The 26,402-nt window shown below is 39.3% G+C and overlaps 1 protein-coding gene across 1 annotated transcript in view; it reads left to right on the top strand.

Moving 5' to 3' along the window:
* Positions 1–26,402, top strand: part of MYH15 (myosin heavy chain 15) — a 151,789-nt gene that overhangs the window by 53,666 nt on the left and 71,721 nt on the right. Inside the window, 14 exon segments of the mRNA XM_034657888.1 lie at positions 2,093–2,266; positions 2,565–2,578; positions 3,336–3,390; positions 3,392–3,455; positions 6,491–6,604; positions 7,303–7,344; positions 10,203–10,320; positions 11,241–11,364; positions 12,915–13,050; positions 17,519–17,775; positions 21,982–22,224; positions 23,270–23,443; positions 25,192–25,284; positions 25,286–25,341. Coding sequence (XP_034513779.1) covers positions 2,093–2,266; positions 2,565–2,578; positions 3,336–3,390; positions 3,392–3,455; positions 6,491–6,604; positions 7,303–7,344; positions 10,203–10,320; positions 11,241–11,364; positions 12,915–13,050; positions 17,519–17,775; positions 21,982–22,224; positions 23,270–23,443; positions 25,192–25,284; positions 25,286–25,341 — 1,664 coding nt within the window.

Below are 26,402 nucleotides of genomic sequence, written 5' to 3'. Positions count from 1 at the left end.
GTAGACTCGGGTGAATCAAAAATATGATCTTTAGGGACACCTGGGTGGCTCAGTTGGTTAAGCCTCTGCTTCTGCTCAGGTCATGATCCCAGGGTTCTGGGATTGAGCCCTGAATCCCTGTTCAGCAAGAGTCTGCCTCTTCCTCTTTCTCTCTGTCCCTCCCCCAACTCATGCTCTCTCTCTCTTTCTTTCTCTCAAATAGATAAATAAGATCTTTAAAAAATTATGATCTTTAAATATTTGATGACCCACTACTTTGATGAATTAGAACCATTTGTATGGTTCCGGTGGAATAATTTAGAACAAATTCTAAGCTACAAACAAATTTTCTTTTAACATATCACCCATCCAGGGCCTTGACTGGGAGTTGGTGTGTTCTGACTCCATGAAAACATTTAAGCATTAGCTAGCCAGCTTTTTAGAAGGAAATTATGAAGAGAATTCAAGGAACTTTTAGGTGGGTCAGACTAGACCTTTTTTGTCCCTCTCAAGCCTGAGAGTCTATGCTTCTTAGGTACAAGTGCTGGTAGAAGATAATGAAATCTATGCTGTTGGGCTCAGGGGTCATGCTGTGTCTCAGAATTCCCATGATATTTTCTCTGTACCTTTGTTTGGTCTACTTTGTTGTACACATATGTGTGTGTTTTGCCTTCTTGGTTAGATGCCCTGGAGCCACAACTCATATACAATCCGAAGTATCTGGCACGGAGATTTATTCATAGAAGGCACTGCCTTGAATGAATATACAAATACACAAATTGATATGCAAATATAAGAGTCCTCGATTTCTGCCCCTCCCCCCAATCTGTTTTTCTCTATGTATATGTACCTCATACTGGTTAATGGCAGCATCCGTTACCCATTTGCTCAAGCCAGAAATCTGGTTGTCTTTCTTTTTCTGTTACACCCCACTTTCTGTCCACCAGCAGCTTGTGACCCCGCTTTACTTTTAAGCTATATCACATTTTGATGACTTCCGACCATCTCTAACACTATCACTAATCTAGACCAGGGGTCAGCAAACTATGGCCCCGTGGGCCAAATCTAGCCCGCAGCCTGTTTCTGTAAATAAAGTTTTAATAAAACCTTGTTGCACTCCTTATTTTTACATGTCACCACTTGCTGTTTGGGGCCTGAATTGGCTGAGTGGATGGCAGAGCTGTGATGGGAGCCCTGTGGCCCGCAGTCTATTTCCTACATGCTCTTTAAAGAAAAAGTTTGCTGATGGGGGGGTCATCAAGTTTTCTACCACATATTCTTTTGTTGTCTTGTTTTGCAACCCTTTAGAAATATAAAAACAGTTATTAGCTCACCGGCTCTCTTCTTCAGGCCACAGGCAGGAGTTGGCCTATAGCCTCTGCTTCGCCAACCCTGTTCTAAACAAATGATCCTTCTGAAGCAAACATCAAATCCCAGCACTTCCTGTTAAAATCTACAAAGACCTCCCTTTACACTTAAAATTCAAATGTCTTAGCACGGCCAGGACAGCCCTTGGGCTCCAATACTGCTTACCTCTCCCCCACGTGCTCCATCTGACTACCTGAGCTCTGTCCGCTTTTGCCTCTGGCAGGACCTCAGACTTGCCAAGTGCACTCCTGCCTCAGGGCGTTTGCACTCATCATTTGTCTGCTAAGAGTACTTGTATACAGATCTCAGGATTTACTCTTCTGGTTCAGGTCAGAGGGATTTACTTGACTCTCCCACTAAAATAGCTCCCCGTTGGTCCCCCAGTCATTCTCTATTTCTTTACTTTGTATGATTTCTTCAGGACACTGATGTGAAACTAAATTATTTATTTTTTGCTTACTTGGCTTTTGTCTTTCTACTCCATTAGAATGTAATCACTCTGAGGACTGGCACTTTGTGCTTGCGGCTCATGGTGACAGTGCCAGCTCCTACTGGTGCCCAGCACCTAGTAGGTAGTTAATCAATATTTGTTGAATGGACGATTGGCTAGTTATATATAGTGAATATTCTTTCCCCTTGTCAACTGATTAGGTTCCTGGAATAAGAGTTTACACTCACCCCTGATATTGAAAATACTGTGTGCTGGTGTTTTCTTTCATCTGTTGTTCATATATATCTCCAACAGCCAATGGGCATCTTTTCCATCCTCGAAGAGGAATGTGTGTTTCCTCAGGCTACAGATGTAACTTTCAAGACCAAACTTTTTGACAACCATTTTGGGAAGTCGGCATATTTCCAGAAGCCCAAGTCTGGTAATAAGAGATATGAAGCGCACTTTGAGTTTGTCCATTATGCAGGAGTGGTAAGTTACCTCTAGACCCTCAGCCCTGAATTTTCCTATCTCTGTTTCAAATGCATTCAAAGTCCCTAGATGATATATAAGTAAAGTTTAGCTTAAATGAAGAGATGAACAACAACAACAAAAATCTCGGTTCCAGAAAAAAAGTTGGTATAGCCTTTTAGCACTTAGGAAATGAAATACCCATACTATAATAGTATTCCATGTGCACAAAGGTTAGAAATCTCAAAATAGACTCTGTCATCCCAACTCAAAGTAAGTCAGCTTCAGAAAGTCATGGAGATCATCAAAGTCATAGGTTTTTCCATATTTGTCCTTCTTTTTAACTTTACATTGTGTGAATGAATGATTTCAACTGATCTTTTTACTGAAGTCTTTTTTTTTTTTTTTAATTCTCTCATAAAGAAATAGTCACTGTGAAGTAATGGCCTCCAGACTATGGCCCACAAAGGTTTCTAATGACTTTCCGTGCCTCTCCTTATTTCCCCACTGGTGTGTGTGTTGCCCCTTTTTTTCTGCTCTCCTGTTTCTTGTCAGTGATTCCGGATGAAACAGAAAGAGAATTGATAAAGGATAAAATAATATTTCATCCTAAAAATGACCTGCCAACTGTATATAGATGTGCTTGTAATTGTCTTCTTTCATATCCTTGAATATTAATTATAATGATATTTACAGTAAAGTATCATTACAATTGCTAATTTTTTTGAATGTTCAGTGTGTGTCAGAGACAATTGGATTATTTCATCTATTCTTGCCTATGAAGGAGAGCTGATGTGAATTGTTTCTGCTGGAAATGCCATTTAATTCTTCTTCCCTCTCCTTCCCTAGCTATCCCTCGCCCTTCCCTCCCCTTCTCTTCCTTTCCGCAATGTAAAACGGTAAAGTCTGAGAATCTCTTTGGGTGACACAATGGACTCCTGGAGTATTATTCACTACTGTTACCTCAAACCAATTTAAAGTTAAAGGACCCATACAATTTATGATTTTTTTTAAAGTAATGCACAATTTGCTATGTTAATTTATGCATTCTCTTCTTTTGTTACCTGAACTGCATGCCTTTCTAAAGGTGCCTTTGGCTTGAAAAGAACAAAGACCTTCTTAATGAAACAGTGGTGGCTGTTATTTCAGAAGTCGTCAAACAGACTCCTGGCAAACCTTTTTGAAAATCACATCAGTACTGACAGTGGTGAGTTGAACAGTCTTCCCTAATTTTTTTAGCCTGAGAATGGAACCCATGGCTGCCTCAGCACTTAACAAAAACCCTTGCCTCTTTCCTGTGATATCTGTGTCTGCTCCCTGTGGTCTGAGTCATCCCCTCTTATTAGCCTTTCCGTCCTCAGGCTGGCAGTTCTTCAGGGAAATGGTGCTCGAAGATAGATGTAGTTCAAGGAGCCTGCTCTGGTCTGCTTTTAGCTTCTACTCAACCCCGCTGCAAAGAGGGATGAGCAAACCATATTTTGATAAATGATTTTGGGGAAATAACAAGCCTCTTTAATCTACATTCCCCAAGTACCTTGGATTTCTCCTTCACAGAGCTTTTGTGTTCTAGTAACTTGGGGTTATGATAAGCTTCATGAGGGCAGGGATTATGCCTGATTTGTTTAATTGTAGCCTCAAGCATGTAGCAAATACCCGTTTAGCAGGCACTCCATAAATATTTATTGACCAACAAAGAACTAATCTTATTTAGTAGTTTGTAATTTACAAAGCAATTTTAGATATATTATCTTAGTCCCTGCCGTGACCCTTTCAAATACAGATAGAGGGAAATGTCTTCTCATCTTACAGGAGCAAATACGGAAGAGTTAAGGACCATCCCCAGTTTCACAAATCTACTGTTAAAAGATAAGCATGTTAAAAATTTTAAGCATTTATTTGAGCAAAAATGGATTCAAATGGGGCAGTGGCAAACCCTCAGTGTTTAAAACTGCTCCACTGACAGCCTCTCAGGGAGATTCTTTATAGAGAAAAGGCGGAAGCCAAGTAAGGAGGTTATTCATTGGTTGTAGTTTAAAGCCTACTTGACTGTGATTGGTTGTCCTTAGTGTTTTGATTTTATAACCCTGGGATATTTACGGGCTTAGATTTTGGCTTGCTAGTATAGGCCACTATGGAATTAAAGCCACATCATTCTAACGGCCTCCTTGTTTAATTAATTTAACAGTAGTAAATGCAAAGGCAAGATAGGAAGCAGGACTCTGCTTCCTGGCTTGGTGCCTATACCGCTCTCACTGTCTTCCAGAAACAAAACAGAGAGATGTGCTGGCTACATGTGTTTAGGACATAATTCAGATTTCTACACCACAATACAAAGGATTTGAAGATACTGAGCCCATGTGGCTAACATCAGCCTCACCACTGGACTAATGCTAGCTACAGAGGGAAGCTCTCCATGATTCATAACAGAAGTCACAGACTGGCAGCCTTGAGACCGAAACTGGCCTTCAGACATGTTTTGTGTGGGCCACACAGGTTTAAAAAAATCAGAAGTTTCCACATACACATTTGGATTTCCTTTTTCTTTCAAAAAGCAGAAAACGTGGGGAAATAGAAAATCTGGCCAGCCTGGGTTCAGATACCCTTGTGGCAATGGGGTGAGGTAAAGGGGCATGTACTCTCATTTCCTAACCTCCTCACTGTCCTGTGATCTCACACTCAGCTTTAAGTTAACTCCTGGCGACGGCAGGCTGATTTGGGACTCCTGACTGACATGGTCATGAGATGGAGAGAGAATTTGGCACTTCCTTGCTTCATCAGCACAGATGACATAATTCAGGAGTGGGCCTGAAGTCCTGTTGGCCTCCCTCAAGAGGAGGTTGAGAAATGAAGGCTATTGTATTTGGACCCTGATAATCTTCAGGCAGTGCATTTGCCTGATTCTAATGGCTTCTAAAGTGCCCCTGAGCAGTCGATTAGATAGTGACTCCTAAGCTTACGGCTCCCAGATGGGTCATTCTCTGATCCTAAGAGATCAGGCAGCAGTTCAGGCACAGACTCAGACAGGAAATCATCTTCGAACTCTTCAGAGTGTCTGCTGTGTCCTTTGGAAATAGAAAAGAATAATTGTCCAGAATGTCCTTTTTTTTTGTTTTTTTGGTAATTTTTCAAGCACCCCCTGAAAATACTTGCTTCCACGTTTCTCATTCATCCAAACATTAAATTACCCATAATAACCTTGTTTTCTTCTGGGGATCCAAATACTTTAAACCAGGGTTATAATTTTTTTAAAAAAATTAAGAATGGAAGGTAGTAGTATTCCCTTTTCATAGGTGGAGAAACTGAAGCACTAAGAGGTCCAGTGATTGACTTAGAGGGCCTGAGGCACGTCAGTAGGACGATAGTGATTAAGCGTTAGGACACGTGCCCCAGCACAGGTGTTACTAAGGTGTAGCATGTATTTTGTGTTACACGTTGACAGCTGGTCCATTTTTTCTCTGGGTTGCCTAGGAATTTTGCAGTTGTTATTGTTGTACATCTTTCTGAGTTAGCACTACACAAACGGTTGTAAAACAATTCTGCTTAGCATAGACCCTTTTGCTTCAAGAAAATGGAAATAGATTTTTTTTTACAAATTATAAAAGTGATGCATGAGTGTTGCCAAAAACACAGACAATATGGAAAAATAAAAAGAGAAACATAAAAGTTAGCTATCATTCTACATAGAGTGAAAGCAATTGCTAATACTTTGGTATATGCTCCTCCCAACATTTTTTATGTATCTAGTCTCTAATACAACTACACTCAGAAACATGTTTACACCCTCAGGATCATAACATACAAATTTTTATAACCTACTTTTGCTCTTAAAATAACTCCTAAAAATCTTTCCATGTCAGTTATATGGATCTTCCTCATCATTTTAAAAGTATATACATACTTTTTCATAATTTAACTCGTCAGTCTCCTATTGATAGACATTTACTTTGATAACTTTAGTTTTTGTTTAGGTTTTTTTTTGTTTTGTTTTTTTGTTTGGTTGGTTTTTTTTGTGTGCAGTGATTAAACAATGTTGCAGCAAGTTATCTTTGCACAGTTGCCTGACTATTTCCTTAAGGAAGAGCACTAGAAATAGACATTTGTGTTGAGAAAAATATTTTTAAAGCTTTTCATAGATATTGCCATATTGTTTCTAGAACTTGACGAATTTATGCTTTCATCAACAGGGTATGGTAATGTGACCAAAAAAAGAGCTTTTTAAATGCTTTTTTCTTCTTTTTATAGCTCTACAGTTTGGGGAGAAGAAACGCAGGAGAGGAGTATCATTCCAAATGGTTGCATCTCTGCATAAAGTAATTTTTAATTGTATCTATTCATATATTAACTGTCTCACAATCTGCATATGTTATTACTTATTTGAAATTTCACATCTTAAATAAGGGAAAAGTCTCTGAAGTTAGCCAAGTGGGAAAAGTTTATCTTGATACTAATGGGTTTTAGTGGACACTGTTGGTGCCCCACCTAGGTCCCCCTTATCAGCCCTGCACCCATCTTCCAGCTGATAAGAATGTTGGCTTATAACAACTCACAGGTCCCAGAATGGCCACTGGCCAAATGGGAAGCTAAACTATCTCCTTACTCACCCCTCCAGACTCTGACTCCTTTCTTGCCTCAAGATGGGAACCAACTGTGGTGCAATTGGTACATTTGTGCTCAAAGCTCCTGCAGGGATCACGTTCAGCTTTGGATCTATAGCATTGCTTTTTTTCTTCCCCTACCCTATCCTGCTTCTCAAGTAAATCCCTCAAACCAGAAGCCCCAACTCAGATTCTGCTTCCAGAGAATCTGACCTTAGAAAAACTTTCCATACAGAAAACTTGAGAAACAATATATATGTTCAAGTCGTTTGATTGCCCAGCCATAAATTATTGCTATCAAATTCAAAACAGGTAGATATGATTCACAACAGAACTGCATCTGTCAGATAAATATTGACTTGCCATAGGAAAGAAATAACGTGTGGTTTGGTAAGCAGAGAAGAATGTTGAATTCATGTATTGTTGATATGTATCTTGGCTTTATGATTAAGTTGATAGACTTGGAGACAAGCATAAATCCCAATGTGAACAAAATGCCAGGTAAGAACTAGACTTCTTTGTAATCCACACTAGGAAATACATTTGATTCAAGGTATGTTGAATGTCTTTTTAAGAAAATTTACCAGTTCCTTTTATATAAGGGTAGATTTCAGGTAGAAAAATGAAAGTAACTTAAAAGTGAGGTCTTCAGAACCTCAAGATTGCTTTTGAATTGAGATTCATGTGGACACACAGAAGGAATTCACAAAGCCAACTCAACTAGGTAACATTAGAATGCTTGATATTACCATTTAAATTCCTCCTTGAATTTCATACTAAAACCTGGATGAGCTTCTATGCCATTTCTACAAGGGCAAAGTATAATAAAAGGGATTAGATCATCAATGGAGGGATTAAGGCAGATGTTTCAGCATAAAGGAAATTATTTGGTTTGAATTATCTAAATTGACTATAAAGACAGTTCCTAAATCCATTTCTAATTTTTAAGAACTCCCTCTAGCCTTCTTTGCCAATACTAGTATCTTCCCTCTCCCTAATAGCACCCATCTCTTTAGTTATGTACTTCTGAGTGGTGGATAGTTTTATTTATTTTTTTTTAAGATTTCTCCCCCCAGCCCCACAGCAGTTCTATTGAGATATAATTGGCATACAGCACTACAGTGTAAATTTAAGGTATACAGCATAATGATTTCACTTATATATACCATGAAATGATTACCAAGTTTAGTTAACATCCATCATCTCACATAGATAATTTTTTCTCCTTGTGATAAGAATTCTTAGGATTGACTCTACTAACTTGATTAACTTGATGTTTAACTTTTCAGATATACCATACAACAGTGTTAACTGTAATCATCATGTTGTACATTACATCTCTAGTACTTATTTATCTTATGACTGGAAGTCTGTGCCTTGCAACTACCTTGGTCCAATTTCCCCTCCCTCCCCCACCTCCTATTTCTGATAATCATAAATCCATGAATCTAATCTCTTTTTCTATGAGTTTGTTTGTTTTTAGATTCCACATATAAGCAAGATCATACAGCATTTGTATTTCTCTGCCTGACTTATTTCACTTAGCATAATGACCTCAAGGTCCATCCATGTTGGTGCATAGGGTGGGATGTTCTCCTTTTTTTTTTACGGCTGAATAATATTCCATTGTGTACGCGTACACGTGCGTGGGTGTGTGCCCACATACATCTTTATTCGTTCTCCTGTCTCTGAACACTTCGGTTGTTTGCATGTCATAGCTATTGTACTGGATACTTTTTTGATGATTGGATGGTGGTAGGTGGGCGGTAGTGAATTATTTTTTGTTTTTAATTGCCAAAACAAATTTTTTACAGATATTAACTACATGGATTGTTTTCCATACATCATGGGTTTGTAGTTCTCAGACTTCTTTTTGGAAGCCTCTGACCCTCCCCCCTCTCATGTGCTCTCTCTCTCTCGTTACAGGCTTCTATAAAACTTGGTCAGAGGCTGTCAGCTTCAAAGTTGTGTAGATGATACACGCTTATGTCTTTGGAGCACTAATCACCCTTGAAATATATAGCTAGCCAGATGCTGCTGATTCTAATTTCTGAGGTTCTGTAGTATCTTGCATTTTTATTAACCTCCTGTAATTAGGACCCCAATCTTGACAGGCTGTGACCTATTTTGGGAAAGTGTGATACTAAACAATGATGTTGCAGTTTGGGTTTTTGCAACACAAACACTTCATGTTCATTGACGCTGTATGTTTTTGCCTCATTGTTTCTTATCAGCTGGGTTTCTGAATGCATCTAGGGACACTGCTTCTATTTGGCAAGAAATCTAATTAGCTGCCTCTATTTTGGAGCAATTCTGTTACCTATTAGAGTTGTCTCCCATTGAGTCAGCTCTGATTTCAGCAGTTGATTTTTTTTTTAAGTCATAAGACAAAGTCCTAAGAAAAGCTTCATGATCTAATCAAGACAGTTTTTCATATGTACTTAAAGGGAAGGAGCATGCTTGATCTTTTGGGGTCATAGACCTCCACTTGTTCCCCTTCTTACAGATCATCTGTTTCTGTCTATGAAAGAGATTGGAGTACAGGAATATGGATATATGACCTAGAGTTTATTTCTGTGACCCTGGACATAAGCAGAGATTCATCTCATTTCCATTTTTCTTATAATACTATCATAGGGCCTTTGTGTTAGAAGGAACGCTACTTGGCCTCTTCCAGAAGATTTGCTGAAAGCCAGACACCCTGGCTCCTTGGAAGGTTTTCAAAGGCTTTTCTCAGAGATTGCGGCAGCAGCTGTAGTAGGGCTTCATCTGATAAAGGAGGTGAAAGGAGGATGCTTATGCCGACAGAACAAAACCTAGGTGCTCTCAAGATAACAAGGAGAGAGTGTAGGCTGGGGTGTGACTAAGTCCTTCATAAGGCAAGAGAGTAAACAAAATTTTGTGGCTGTGCTTATCATCTCCTTTCTTTGTATTCTCGCATTCTCGTAATCTCTTCCCCTTCCTACTGGGAGGGGGCAGCTCCTTTTTGTGTTCTTACACCTCTCACTAGCTGGTTTTCAGCCAGGGAGAAAGGATGTAATACCAGCTACTTATAATCCTAGCAAAAATGTATTATTTTTCATCTTCTAGGTGTATTTGCTTATAAAACTTGACAAACCATGAATTAAAGGGTTCATTCTGTGTTAAAGGGATTTCAGGTAAATCCTATTCGGAGACTCTTGCACGATAGGATGGGTACTGTGAGTGCCATCAGACTGGGAGTGAGTGAACTCCTGTTACCTATTATATAGAGAACACCAAATTCAAACTTTTTTTTAATCCCAAGATGCAGCAGTTAGGACAAGATCTTGGGTAATAATTCTTTTGGACACAGACTGAGAGCGACCCTTTTCCTTCAGGTGTATTGGACCCTTACTTGCTTCTGCAGCAGCTGCGCTGTAATGGTGTTTTAGAAGGAGCTAGGATATGCTGTGAAGGTTTTCCGAACCAACTGCTGTATGCTGATTTTAAACAAAGGTAAAAATACATCCCAGAATCTGAAGAGCCCAAGGCAGCCCATTCTGTTTTCCTCTCTTTCTGAGTGTTTAGGCATGCATTGTTTGTTTGGTTGATGTCCTCCAGACTACAGATCGATGTGTTTTGGTGGTGGTGAGATATACGACGACAGAGTTTCATTATTACTTCCCCTTAAATCCAACATCCATGTAGCTGTAATATCCTTAAATCTTTATTAACGGATAATAGACCCACATATAGAAGATATATATACAGAAGAAAGACATGGAGGCTGAATTGAATTTCTGAAATGTTGTATGTACTTAATCGTAGCTGCCTTCCAAGCAGGCTGCCGCTGTACCAGCAAGCCTGTGAAAGAAAGGAAGCCAGCAGGGTGTGTGGCAGGAGGCAGGAGAGGCATTTCTGCTTTCTATTTTCTGAATTCCAAAAGTATAAATTATAGGTCATCAAGCAAATTTGAGCAAAGTATGGTAGAGTAGAAAGAGCACCTGTCTCAGGATTAAGAGGCATATTGGCATATTTCTAGTTCTTTGCCAGCTCACCATCAGGGCAAAGAAATCTTGGGAGAGGCATTTAATGTCTCTGCTATTCAGTTACCTTATCTGTACGATAGAGATACTTAAGCCTGCCTCTTTCCCTCCCTTTGCCTCCCAATCTCTCCTTCCCTTCCTAATTGAGCAGAGAATCAAATGATGTTGTCTCCGAAGTACTAGGAAAAGCACAAACTATTATGCCAAACAAAGTAAGGGATAATTGCTTGTATCCTCATTATTATTGCCAGAGTTTTGTGAAAATCGAACATATTGAGAGGAGAGGTACAAGTCTGTACCTCCTTTACCTCACTTGTTCAAGTTATTCTTTATTTGAATCATATGACCTCTCTGACCCCCAGGGTTTATTCTTTATGTATTTTAAATTAGGTACTGCATTCTGAACCCAAGGACATTTCCAAAGAGGAGGTTTATAAGCAGCAGAAAAGCAGCTGAGGAGTTACTTGGCTCCTTGGAGATAGACCATATCCAGTACCGCTTTGGAATCACTAAGGTAACCAGAAAACTAGGAAGAATGCATTTGGAGAAGAGTGGGAGGAAAGAGTGTGTATCTTAAAATACCCGTGAAAGTGCAATGATAAGGCATTCTACAGTTCTTGGGACCACAAATAACACAAATAGAGCTCAGTTGAAAGTGGAGACTTCAACGTTATTTGAGAGAAAACTCAATGCTTCTTAAACCTCAGTCTTGACTACATTTACATTTTTATAATTATTCATCTAAGTAAGTTTGTGCCAAGATGTAAAATACTGAATCAATCTTAGTGTGCTAGAAAATGTGCATAGACATCAGAGCTAGAAACAGGTAAATCAACGTACTGGAATGAACTGCTTTCCTGTGTGTGAACGGATTCATCCACAAGTAGTACTCTTTTAGGGAATTAATTCTAGAAGACTGTAATTGAAAATGTTAGGGTTAGCCCCACTATCCCAAAAATTAATCTATAGTTAAGTTCCTTAAATGTGGTTTGCTAAATTCTGCTTCATTTTAGATGATTTTGATATGACCAACTTATTATGGGAAACTTCTGATGAATAGATTCGGTTTTATTTGATAGTCAACATCAGGTTGTTCCTAATGACATCCAAAAAAGGACCAAATCATTAGAAAGAGAATGGGAGAGTCTAGGATGAAAAGCTCACGGAAAAAGGAACTCCATAGGACATGATTGTAAAATGTTACTGTACTCCCACATTTGGAGTACCTGAGAATCTGTTTCTGGTGTTTGTTGTTTCTGCTGATTTCCACTACTGGTCCCTTGTTTCCCTGTGGGCTTAGTTAGTTTTGTTGTATAGCAAAATTTATAGCATGAGGCAAGAGAGCCTCCTTTCACAACCCTGAAAGTGAGTGCTTCCTTAAAATTTGTGCCTGACACCTCACTCACCTCATCTTGGCCATTACTAATAATTCTTGAAAAAGTATTTGTGTGGATTCTTAAATGCCTAAGACAAAGTTACTTTCTCTAGATCAGAGATCAGCAACCTTTGGCCTAAGGACCCTTTCCATGGCCTATTTTTAATATGGCCCATTAATTAAAAATGGTTTGACATTTTAATTTTTTTTTAAGAATGGGAAAAAGGAAGAGGAGGAGAGAGGGGAGGAAGAAGAGGAGGAGGAATAGATGAAGAAGATTCTACAGATTTATGAAAATTCTATGTGATCTGCAAAGCCCAAAAATATTTTCTATCTGGCCTTTTACAGAAAAGTTTGTAGACCCCTGCCTGGCACTTCCGAGCACTGCCTGGCTGGGTCTGTCTTAAAGTTTAAACCACGTTCCCTCGACAACCTATACATTAACAGATAAGGAGGAGAATAGTCAATGCTTTTAAGGAACCACAACCACCACAGGATTAAATAAAATATTTTTGCAAACTTTAGATTTATAAAACCAAACTTTCTAGAATGTACATTTTACACATTGAGTAAAACTTAACAAGAAATACAACTAATCAATGCATACACCAGTTGTTCAGACAGTTATTCAGTAGACATGTAATGAATACCCATTATGAGTGGAACTAGATCTGACTTATTTCTTTTAGGTGTTTTTAAAAGCTGGCTTTCTGGAACAACTGGAAGCAATGAGAGATGAGAGACTATCTAAAGTCTTAACATTGTTCCAAGCCAGAGTACGAGGCAAACTGATGCGAATCAAGTTCCAGAGGATTCTGGAAGAAAGGTATGATATCCCTACCCTACACCCCCACTGCCAGAGTAGTGGTCTATCTGAATCAATGTGACCTTATCTCACTGTCTTATAAATAGGTCAACATAAAAGGGCTGCCACCTCTGCTTAGGCTGGGACTTCACTTAAAATTTTTAAATTCTGGAGCACCAAACAGAGCACAAAGGGCTTTTATTGCTTTATCTAACCAAGTAAAGGCACAATTCAGATGTATCTTGTATTGTTTCCCTTTGGAGGGATTCTTTATACTCAAGGAAGTCTGGATCTCTGAGGGTGGCGTGACTCGCAATTCATAACAGAAGCAGACCTGGAAAGGTTTGCATGCATCGCACAGCCCACTCTAGGGAAATTTGCTGCAGAGTGGGGAGGTGTTCTGACCACTTTACAACCTCCCCTGGGTCAGAAACTGTGACTCTTGGTGAGAAACTGTGACTCTTGGTGATATGTAATCATAACTCTCTTATTTCATTTCAGGCAGGTTCACTAGGGACATTTATCACCACCCCATTTGGACACTAAGGTGTAGGTTTTGTCTATTCTTTAAGAGAATCATGGAAAGCAAGCTAGCAAAATCTCCAAACAAAGGGATCGTGAGCAAGAGATTCTGCTGTTGTTGTTGCATTTACGTTTTCATGTAGTTTACCTTCTGGAGAGAGGAACACAGGTCTTGGTATAACTTTTTTAATTGACAATCTGTTAATTCCTCCTGTTTTTCCAAAGAAGGAAAAGATCATTGCATGGTGATATCAAAGATAGTAGAGAGACCTTTCCTACAGAATCTTCTGTGACTCATATCATGCTCAGTAAGGTATGGGAATTTATGGGATTTGGGGGATCAGAAGACATGGCTTCTAGGACTAGTTATGTAAACTTGGGTAAAACTCTTAATTTCTGTGTAGTTTACTTCCTTCATCTGTAAAATGAGGTCTTTACCATCCATTCCTCCTAAATCATAGGATGGCTTTAAACAATTTTTTAAAATTTTTTAAATTTTTAAAGATTTTTATCAGACAGAGTGCGTGCGCACAAGGCTGGGGGGGTGAGCAGGGGTGGGAGGATGAGCAGGTAGCCTGATGCGGAACTTGATACCAGGACCCTGGGATCATGACCTGAGCCAATGGCAGACGCTTAACTGACTGAGCCACCATTGGCTTCAAACAATTATTATAAAAATATTTCTTTTTTTTTTTTTTAAGATTTTTTATTTATTTGACAGAGATAGAGACAGCCAGCAAGAGAGGGAACACAAGCAGGGGGAGTGGGAGAGGGAGAAGCAGGCTCACAGCAGAGGAGCCTGACGCGGGGCTCGATCCCATAACGCCGGGATCACGCCCTGAGCCGAAGGCAGATGCTTAACCGCTGTGCCACCCAGGCGCCCCTATAAAAATATTTCAAACACACAAAAAATACAGAAAATATTCTAATGTACACTCATGGAGCTTATCATCAAAGTTTAGCAGTTCCTAACATTTTCTCTATAATTGCTCACAATTTAAAAATATTTACAAAATTGGAGCCCTTTGTGTATTCCTCCCTTGATCCATATCCTATACCTAGTTCCCCAGATCTTGAATTTATGTTACCATTCCATGTTTCTTTCATGTTTCATATACAAAACATATAAAGGTATGTTTTCATACCTTTAACATATCTTTCTGTAGTTGCTCACAACATTAAAAAAATAGATTAACAGATACAGTTGAAGCCCCTTGCATATTTCTGCCTTGATCTGAATCCTATGGAGATATGCAGATGTCCTTAAAAGGTTACATGATTTTGCCTGTTTTCAGTCTTCACATAAATAATATTCTGTATATATTATCCTGAAATTTGTCCTTTAAGTTCAGTACTATTTTTGAAATTTATTAATGTTGATAAATCTAGTGCTAGATTATGGATTTTAACTGTTATATAGTATTCCATTGTACAAATATACCATGATTTATTTATCCATTTTCTAGTTCAAGTAAATTTAACTCATTTACAATTTTTTGCTATTAGGAACAGCTCTGTAGTGTCATTTTTGTAAATGTCTGCCCCTGCACATGTGCGAGAGTTTCTTGAGGGCAATGTAACAGCTGGTGAGGCCCGCACTTTCAGCAGCTTTTCTCCAGGGTATTAGTAGATTTTAGCCTACACACCACTTCATCTTCATGAGATAGCACCAAAATGCTTTCCAATTTACTCTTCACCGGAAGTGTATGGAAGTCCCATTGCTCTATATTGTTGCCTAACTTGTGGTATTTTGGACTTCAAAAACTTTTGCCAAACTTTGTCATATTTCTGACTTTGGGGAAAGCTACCATTTTCCTCTTAAGAAGATGTTGACTGTAGATTTTTCTTTGTAGGTACGATATACTGTGTGGAGGACATTTATTCTAGTCTATGTTGTTAAGCACTTCTATCAGGAAAATGGTTAAATTCTTTTTCTGCATCTAGTGAAATAGTCACATAGTTTTTTCCCATTGACCTATAAATATATTGAGTTATGTTAATAGATTTTTAAAAATATTAAACCCACTTTGTTTTTGAAATATCTTTCTCATACATTGGTGGGTTTGGTTATAGTATTATCATAAGGATTTTTGCAACATTGTTCATGAATAAGTTTGGTAAATTTTTTCTCCTACTACATTATCTGACTTTGGATTGAGATGACCTTAACCTTATTAAACAAGTGGGGAATGTTTCCTCTTTTCAAACATGAAACAATTTATTTTGATTATCTGTTCCTTGAATGGTTGGTAAAATTTGCCTGTAAAATCATGTAGATCTGGTGATGGGGATTTTTGATAGATTTTACAATTTTAATTCCATTTATTTAACAGTTGTAGGCCTATTGAGATTTTCTTTTCTTTTTGAAACAGTTTAGATGGGTTTCTTTTTAAAAATTATACATTTCTTTTAAATTTTCCAATTTGCTAGATTATGATTTTTAATCTATATCGTATCTATAATTATATTTCTAAAGCATAATCCTAGACTATTATAGTCTTAGAATATTATTTACAGTATTGTTTATTTGTGCCTTCTCTTCTTTTTCTTGATCACTTATGTCAGATGTTTATTTAGACTAATACATCACCTTTTTTCATTTTTTCCCCTAGTTTATTAGTATCTGATCTCATTTTTATTCTTTCCTTCCTTCTACTTGCTTTGGGTTTATTATTATAAATTCACAATTTTTTTCAATATGTCTAATCATCTGCTTAGTTCTCCAAATGAGTGTTTGATTTAAATGACTGTATCTTCCAGTATTAGATATTTTGTTTGGTCCTCTTTCAAATCTTTCTGCCCTTTTATCACAATGGCTCATTTCTTTCTTGTGTTTTCAAGTCTTTCCTCTATGCCTTTAAGAATTTTTAGCAATTATTTTATGGTCTGCCAGATTGTTCAATTATTTGCAATTCTTGGGGGGTTAATAAAACTTTTTATTATAGTTGCTCACCCTCACTGATGGTTGATTTTTTTTTCCTATATGTGTTTTATAATTTTGATGAGTAAGCTCATTTTCAAAGGGACTTTAAGAGAATCTCTGGTGCTTGATTTTAGGGTATTTTCTTCAGTGCACATTTGCATTTTCCTTTCCCAAAAGCCCAAAGGGTATTTATTACCAGCGTAAAAAATGATGAAGCTAAATTCTTACATACATCTGCACTAATCAGATAGTATCATTTAAACCTCAGACATTCCAATGGTCCTGGTGCATGATAAAAAAAAAAAAAAAATTCCTGGAGTAGAATTTTTTCTTTACCCTGAGCCCAGAGCAAATCAGCTGTACTTCTCTTTGACATCACTTTGTGTTGGTGGTGAATTTTTAAATGTTCTTTTCATTAAGGATGATGTTCTTTGAAAGTCTCAGCCTGTCTCTTTATCCATGTGGATCTAAAAATATAAATCCCTACAATAACAAGACTGGATCCCTCCTTCCATGAAAATGGTGAAGCTATACACACATTGACTTTCACTAAGGTTTTTGCTCCCTCTTTCTTTCTTACCCTTTTCAGGCTCAGCTCTCATTGAAAGGATGTGTGCAGTGGGAATATTTGGGGGGCATCTAGCCCACAATATCACTAGCCCCAGAAATCCCTCCTAGGGCTTTTGCCAGAATCAAGTGAGAGCCCAGGTGTAGAAGTGCTTTGAAGACTAATGCGAAATTTTAATGACTCCTCAAAAGACATGCTTCTTAAGGATCTTTTTTTTTAAGATTTTAATTATTTATTTGATAGCAGGAAAGCACAAGCAGGGGGAATGGCAGAGGGAGAAGGAGAAGCAGGCTCCCAACTGACAGGGAGCCTGATATGGGGCTCAATCCTGGGACCCTGGGATCATGACCTGAGCCGAAGGCAGTTACTTAACCACCTGAGCCACCCAGGCACCCCCTTTCTTAAGGATCTCACTTGGGAAAATGGCTCTGCATTGTCTGGGCTAACTTGTTTTTGTTTATTCTCTCTTGATGTGGGGATGCACTTCTTTTGATCCAGTGGAACCTAAGAGTTTTCATGGCTGTGAAGACCTGGCCCTGGATGAGGCTCTTCTTCAAGATCAAGCCTCTTGTTCCATCTGCTACAATGGGAAAGGAGATAGCTGCTCTGAAGGAGGAGTGTGTGCAACTGCAAAGAACCTTGGAGAAATCAGAATCTCAGAGGGAAGAACTGAAAGCAGAACAGTTCTCCTTCATCAGGGAAAAGAATGACCTGCTTCTTCAGCTGCAGGCTGTGAGTGGCCCCACCATTTGTTCTTCACATCAAGTTTTTAATTAGAGTCCCTTGTTTTGCAGGCAGTGTTCACTTGAGAAAACTGAGGCATGTGCTTTTCAGATACTATAGCATTTCACCAAACACAATGGAAACACGTAAGGAGACACCCTGTTTCCTAGTGAAGTGATTTCATTGGCAGAATGTCTTTGAAAAGGGGACAAACTCTTAGATGGGTTTTAACTATATAAAAGTACTGCAATCTATCATGGGAGCCAAGAAGCTCTGGGTCTTCATTTAAATTTTGTGTGATCCATTAGCAAATCAAAAGACAGGATTTAGTAGATCCTGAGAAAAGCTTTACTGAAATCTTCAGGATTATTGCAGTATGCTTCTAGCTGTTTTCCTGATTTTGTTCTCTCTACTTCCCCTTCCCCAGTCTAAATCAACTTCTCTAATCAGTCCAATTCTTAAAACAGCAGGTCTCAGCATTGGTTTTGCCTCAAACTTACTGGTGAAGCATTGAAAAAATAAAAGAAAGACACCTAGACCCCATGTCAGATATTTTGATTAAGGAGGCCCTACGTGGGTTCAAATAATCTATATGGGTGATTCTGATATCCAGTTAGGTTTGAGAGCCATTGTCTCAAACAAACATCATGTTGCTTCCCTGATGAGTAAGTTTCAGATCCTGCAATATGTGCATTTTAGACTCCAGCCCTTGGCCTTGGCATCCAAGCCTCCATCTCCAATCTGATACTGGTGTGCCGTTACTCACTCCCTTTCACATTCCTCCTCTCTAGCCAGCAGGACTGGTGTAATCCCCAAACATCCCAAAGGCAGGGATGAGATTTTCTCCACTGTTAATATATTCACCACCCCACTTAGCACAGTGCTAAGTTAAAAAATACTGTGTTCCAATGCAACTATATACAATTTATATAAAATATTATAAATATAAAAAATAATGTTAAAATTATAAGACATTTTTTCCTGCTTTTTGAACTTACAGAAAGCAGAGAAAACTTAGTAATTTTAGACTGATCCAAGTTATTCTTTTATTTGGGGGCTCTGCTATTCATCAGTGTTCCAAGAGGCCATATTTCACAGAATTTCACCCAAACCCATATTTCTTTCTTTCTTTTTTTTTTTTAAGATTTTATTTATTTATTCAACGGAAAGAGAGCTTGAGAGAGCACAAGCAGGAGGAGCGGCAGAGGGAGAGGGAGAAGCAGGCTCCCTGCTCAGCTGGGAGCCCAATGTGGGGCTCCATCCCAGGGTCCTGGGATCATGACCTGAGCCCAAGGCGGATGCTTAACCAACTGAGCCACCCAGGCACCCCCCAAACCCATATTTCTGATACATATTTAACATAACATTGGTTCTAGAATTTCAGTGTATTTCAGCCTCACCTGGGATACTTGTTAGAAATACAAATTCCTGGGCCCCACTCCAAACCTACTTTAAATTCATACTGTGAAAATCACCATATATAATATCATGTTTTGTGTGGCTCAGGGGAGAGGCAGCTTTGGATGAGACCTGGCCTCCCAGTTTTCATCATTCTTCCTGTAAACAGAGAGAGTGGCCAGTGCTACCTAGGCTGATATGGGAGATAGAAATGGACCCAACTCGTGCAGGGGGTGTTGGGTAAAAGCCTGGGATACACGATAAAGGATCAGCATGGGGAACATGAGGGAAACCCATGGGAAGCCCATGGGGGCAAACCCAGGAAGACCGAGATGAGTTCAACTTGTAACAGAGATTTTAAAAGTTGACAGAGCTATGACATATTTTATTTTTATTTATTTTTAAGGGACACAGGTGAACACAGTAAGGATGAAGGGAACAAAGATTCTTTTTAAATCATTCAATTACTCAGAATACCAGCAGAACTGAGTGAACCCGTTCTGAGTAACGTTATTAACTGCCATCGGGAAGGGCTGTTCCTACTGCTAACTGCCACACCACTGCTCGGCTGGTCCCCACATCCTGCTGTCATGTTTAATGAAGGGATCAATGATGGTCGATGGAACTGTCTTCTTCATTCAGTGATGGTGACAGGTCCGGTACACATACTGAATGGAATAGAGCAAATAAGCATTCTGCTTGTCAACCTGGTGTGAACTAAGATCAAATGTTCCCATTATTTCCTAAACGTTGAAAGCTTCTCTGATCTGCATGGACCCTTCCTGCTTTGATGTTTTTGTTTGTTTTTAATTTATCCTTTTTTTTTTTTTTGGTCCTCAGTGATGTTGGAGATTTACTATTCTATGCCTTCCCCATCTGTGCCTTTTTGAGCCCCATTTGTTGGGCAGATGGCCATTCTTAAGAGTTAGCCAGAAATCAATGGCCTAGAATTTTGCCTTTTCTCTTTTTTCCTCAAATTTTTATTAAATTATAGTTAAGATACAGTGTAGTATTGGTTTCAAGAGTAGAATGTAGTGATTCATCACTTACATATAACACCCAGTGCTCATCACAACTAGTGCCCTCCTTAATCCCCATCCCCCATCTAGCTCATCCCCCACCTGCCTCCCTCCAGCAACCCTCAGTTTGTTCTCATATTTAAGAGTCTCTTATGGTTTGCTCTCCTCTCTCTCTTTTTTTCTTCCTCTGTGTTCAACCGTTTTGTTTCTTAACTTCAATGTATGAGTGAAATCATATTGTATTTGTCTTTCTCTGACTTATTTCACTTAGCATTATCCTCTCTAGCTCCAACCACGTTGTTGCAAATAGCAAGATTCCTTTTGATGGCTGAGTAATATTCCATTATATATAACATATATGTGTACCACATCTTCTTTATCCATTCATCAGTCTATGGACATTTGGTCCCTTTCCATAATTTGGCTATTGTTGATGATGCTGCTATAAACATCAGGGTGCATGTGCTCCTTCGAATCTATATTTTTGTATCCTTTGGGTAAATACCTAGTAATGCAATTGCTGGATCGTAGGGTGGTTCTATTTATAACTCTTTGGGGAAACTCCATGCTGTTTTTCAGAGTGGCTGCACCAATTTGCATTCCCAAACAACTTAAGCCAGACAAATAGATAGCTAATAAATTGCTGGGAGAACCTGGCTGGCACAGTTGGTTGAGCGGCCAGCTCTTGATTTCGGTTCAGGTCATGATCTCAGGGTCCTAGGATCAAGACCTGCATCCAGCTCTGCATTCATTGGGGAGTCTGCTTGAAGATTCTTTCTCTCTTTCTCTCTCCCTCTGCCCCTCCCCCTAACTTGCACACACACTCTCTCTCTTAAATAAATAAATCTTTAAAAAAAAATAATAAATTGCCCAGAGTGGCATATTGCAAAGAATGGATGATGAGGTCTAGAGATGGGAGATGGAGATGTATGTGAAGTTATGTTGCAATGAAACCTACAGTAACTAAGAACTCGCTCACAATGAAGGGGTTTTAGCCTCTAACAGACAAATTAGAGAGGTTCAAAGTTATAAAACATGTTTTATAGCAAAAAGGCAATTCATTTTTTACTTGACCCATAACACAGGAACAATGGGTCAATCAATGAGACTTGGAGGCAGGACATTTGAGAGAATAAAAGGAAAGACTATTTTACGCTCGGTGTATAACTTGTGGAATTTACCACTGGCAGAATCATTGAGGAAAAGATTTTCATTGGAAATAATAGTGAAATCTAGTTAGTAACTTGCAAGTAAAATGTATGAATTCTAAATTCAGCCTATAAATAAATATACAATTCTACTTATTGAATATATATATATATCTCTGGAGATCTATATATATCTTCAACAAGTGCATTAGGGCACTTATAATAATATTATAAATATTCTAGGGTCTGAGGGAACACTGCTTTCTTAAAAGACTGTATTCCGGCCAACTCAAACTCTATGCCCATGTGGATGCTTCCGGAAGCTGTGAGTTAAGCAGTACGCCACTGATTTTTGGAAGCATGTTAGCTCCTTTAGGCCACCAGGATTCTATTAAGTGCTTTAGAAGAGGTAATCTAATCTACTGAATGGCCCGAAAGATCAAAAGCACCTCCAAGCATAAGCAACTCCTCCCCTTCTCAACAATAGGATCAGGGAACTGGGAATTTTATTTCACCTGCTGAGGAAAGGCGGGTGAAAGTGCTGGTCACAGGGCAGGCAATTATCTCTTTGCTATGCGCTAAGCAGCATTTTCGCCTAGCTGATAAATTATTTCCAGCTGTTGGCAACAATTTTCTCCTCATCATGGCAGGAGCAAGAGACCCTGGCAAATGTTGAAGAGCAGTGCGAGTCGCTGATTAAATCCAAGATCCAGCTGGAGGCCAGAGTCAAGGTGCTGTCTGCGCGGGTGGAGGAAGAAGAGGAGATAAATTCCGAGCTGACTGCCAGGGGGCGGAAGCTCGAAGATGAATGTTCTGAGTTGAAGAAAGAAATCGATGACCTGGAAACAATATTGGTGAAGTCACAGAAGGAGAAGCGTGCTACAGAGCACAGGGTATTTTTTGATAATGTTAGGGAGGACTGGATGCCCAATCCCACCCCCCATCAGGTTCCGGCACCAGACTTGCTCAGCTCAAATGAATGAACAGGTGGCCTGAACTTTACAGCAGTCCGAGTCGGAACCAGCATAAAATAATGGGTCCACTGTGCTGTCCCGATTCAAATTTCCGATTCAAATTTACAGAGCCCCATTTGATTTTCCAAATGAAACGTCTTCACTTGTTTCAATCTTATTATACCTGAAATCTAATAGAAATAGCCGAACAGTTTCATCGGGCCTCTGAGTATCCTTTTTTGGAAGGAGAGCAGTTTAAACTGATGCAGTTTACCGAAAGGTGATTTGGGAGGCGTCTGAACCCCCAGCTCTGTCATTAATTTGAAGTTCGACCTTGAAGATGTCATGTTAATTCCAGTTAAGGATTTTGACATTCCGTTCATTTCAGTTGAGGGTTTTAACTTGTGCCTCTGTGCACGGATTGAAACTAGCTGAGGCGTCTGTATCCAACCTCTGATAAACAACTGTCTCTGGAATGACACTGTAATTTTGGCAGACGATTAAATAGCAACTCTTGTGCCATTGGTTCCCTTTCATACAAAGCATGTGGGCCTGATAGAGCCAGCTTCCATTTTTGCATATTTGAACAGCTGGAACTCTTCTTTCATTGCCACTCTCAGGATTTGAGACACCACAAGATTGCTACGTGCCCCCTGAGTACTCAGAAAACTACCTTTAGCGGAGTTCTTATTCTATGATAATATGATACTCTGAAAACTGGCCATCAAATGAGCTATCCTGATATCTGCTTAGCCAAAATACCCCATTCCCTAAGTCTGTGTGTGTGTGTGTGTGTGTGTGTGTGTGTGAGAAAAAGTGAATTTAGAGTTTTTAAAAGTATATCGGGAATGTAGCTAACTTTAGTTCTTTATGACACTGGCTACCTCTTGAGACTGTCCTAGAAAAGAGTCAAGATGGCCCTTAGTGTTAGGCTCATCCTCTCAGTGGAAACTCTCATGCTACTGTCACTGTCGTCTTCCCACAGGTCAAGAACCTCACTGAGGAAGTGGAGTCTCTAAATGAGGATATCAGCAAACTTAATAGAGCAGCCAAGGTCATGCAGGAGGCCCACCAGCAGACACTGGACGACTTGCTCAGAGAGGAAGAGAAAGTCAGCAGCCTGAGCAAAGCCAAGTTGAAATTGGAACGGCTAGATGAGGTGGGTAGTGTTGTGTCTTGCTAGTTAGCCGTCTACATGTATACAAACCTCTGATTTTTACTTAATTTATCTTGACAGTTTGGGGAAAACTTAGTAGCATGGCTTGTATCTTTAATATTTAGAAACAGAGGTTTATTTGTTTCTTGATGTGCCCTAAACCACTACAGGATAACAGAAGCCCCAGCATGTAATCCATCAGTTTTTAAATGCAACCTTCATACAACCCTGGGCAGTGGGAAAAGAACATTGAGAGGAATTATAAAGAGTTATCCCTGTAAGTGACTGACTTGTCCCCATAGCTCCTGCAGAAACTGGTGTTTGCCTGACAGACACGCTGGTTCTCTACTGGACACTAGTGTTGAACGATTAGTTTAAGGGCCCTGTTGTGTCTCCAGTGGTGCGCTGAGGTTTGTTTATAATTGGAAGGTATGTAAATCAGAAGCTGTGTTCGACCTATGCTTTGGGAAAATACTTGTAAGATTCTAAAGATGGTGTCCCTGTTCTGCCTCCAAGCACCCTCTGAAATAAAGATGTTTCAAACCACTCTTCATGGTAGCTTCGCCATTCTTCCTTCCCCTTTCCAACTGGCAGAGCTGAAGCATTCACTCTCTTACTAGTTCCAAAAGCTGAGCCTTTATAAAATTGCTGACAAGGGTGGTCTGGCTTTTTTATTTGAATTATTTGCTGCTTTTTCCACACGCCTTTCTATCAGTTTCCTCTGTTACCTGTTAGTTGTCTCAATTCTCTTCCTATTTCCACTGATTGTGTATCTCACAAAGCCTCAATATGAGGATTTACTGTGCTCCCTCTCTCTCTCTCTCTCTCTCTCTCTCTCTCTCTCTCACACACACACACACACACACACACACACGCTCACTCACTTGTTCTCTCCAGGAGTTCATCTACTTTCAGGTTTTTACATACTCCTTCCAGAAATTCTCCCTCCTCCTCCTGTTTGAATTTCATTTATTTTGCTGGTTACAGGAAATAGCTTCTATTGCTGAAAAGCAAACATTTCAATATATCCGTGAACGAATAGCCATATTGTAACTGTTATCTAGCCTCCTGCTAAACAAGCCTTGATGTTGTTGACAGGGCTAATCCAGACAAAACTGGAATGTTCTGACCATCCCGGTGGGGAAGCAGAATCTGACATAATGTTATGGACTAGAAGAGGGAACCAAGGGGGTGAAGGAGATATGGAAGTCATGCCATGTGAGATGTGTATGAAAGGGTCTGTGATACTGAGTTGGGAGACCCAGAACAGAGGCCTCATATTCAGAGATGATTGTGTGGAGACAGATTTGCTTGGTGTTGCTCCAGGGAGCTGAGCTTAGACTCATGGGAAGAATTTACAGAGAATATTCTGGCTTCTTATGAAGAAACACTCCTGAATAAATGGAGTTATCCACCCATGAAATGAGCTGCCGTGTGAAGAAGTGGGCTTCCCGTCAGTGACCAACAATCAAATAAGGGCTCCCTGGCTATTTATTACTGTCTCCTTCCTTAGGACAGAGCTCATATTCCTTAATCTCCAAAGTTGTCTTTCATCACTGTAACTTCTAGATTTTTTGTTGTCTTACTGATGCATGCAGTATTTATTTTAAAATATCTACACACTGACATCATTTACATAGTCTGTGCTTGTATTTTTCTTTCTTTTTCCACATGATAAGTGTTCATGAACACATCTAGAAAAATATAAACTTTACCAGTTTATTCAGCTAACTAATACCTCCTTTTGTCAGCTTGAGGGTGCCCTTGAGCAGGAGAGGAAAGCAAGAATGACCTGTGAGAGGGAAAAGAGCAACCTGGAGGGCGATTTCAAGCTGCAGCGCGGGAGGGAGTATGGAGCACCTGGAGAGAAGCCGGCTGCAGCTGGCGGAGAGCCTGAGCAAGTAAGCCACCTGGCCATTGTCACGACATTTGGGAAGACCTTATATCGGGAGGAACAGCTCTCTCATGTCATTGATCCTCATGACTCCAGGGCCAGATGTCCTAAGACCTGAAGGGGAAGATAACAAGCCTAGGAAATGATTTTTTTTTTTTTTGGTTAGCTGGACTTTATTATATGGTTGTAAAAAGAGAGTAAATGCATAATCTAGAAGAATATGAGAAGGTATCTGACGAGGAGGTGGGAAAGAAAGGTGTAAGGCATATGAGATGGGAATTATTGAAATTTGAGGCTACAAGTCCAAAAATAAAAAGGGCTCAGTTCTTTCACTTTAACTCATGATGAGACCAATGGCATACAGAGTAAAAAAAAATTAAAAAATAAAAAATAAAAAAAAAATAAATAAAACAAAAACCAATAAAAATTTTTAAAAATCCTAATGTGAAGTTCAATACAGGCCTCTGATCGCTTTAAGAGTTTGCCAGATATAACTTCATTGTTATTTTCTATCAAGTAATTTACCATAGAAGTATTAAATCTTAAAATTTAAAGCAAAATGTAACAGTGAAAATTAGTGGAACTTTCAGCTCACATGAACCCTGGGCAAGATGGGCCCTCAGTTTAGTTTCATTGCTCAGTGAAATGGACTTTCTCATCTTGTCTCTTGCTTAGACTAGACTTAATTCTAACTCGTAGGGATTTTCAAGTTATTGGGAATAGATCAAATAAAAGGGGGAAGCAGTTAGGCCCAAGAGTGAGGTAAGGTCCGGGTAAAGCTGAGAGCACATGGATCTCTCGGGCCGTAGGGAAGAAGAGAAGAGAGTCAAGTGAGCAGCTACGAGCTTCTGGGTTTTCTATCCATGTGCGTGAGTTGCCACGATAAGTGCTCATATTCAAGCTTGATTAATATTCGAAGAAGTTACTGGACTTGATAGGTGTTTGGAAAAGAAAAAATAAGTAATCCTATAAATGTATGGAACGTTGAAACCATGATAGAGATCCCTGAGCATTCAATTTTAAGATGGTGTTTCAGCTCAGCAAAGTGCAAATGATGCCCCATGTCCT

Source organism: Ailuropoda melanoleuca, chromosome 1, assembly GCF_002007445.2.
Source record: "Ailuropoda melanoleuca isolate Jingjing chromosome 1, ASM200744v2, whole genome shotgun sequence".
Lineage (NCBI taxonomy): Eukaryota > Metazoa > Chordata > Mammalia > Carnivora > Ursidae > Ailuropoda > Ailuropoda melanoleuca.
The sequence above is the reverse complement of the archived record's forward strand: the minus strand, read 5'-3'. Positions and strand labels throughout refer to the sequence as shown.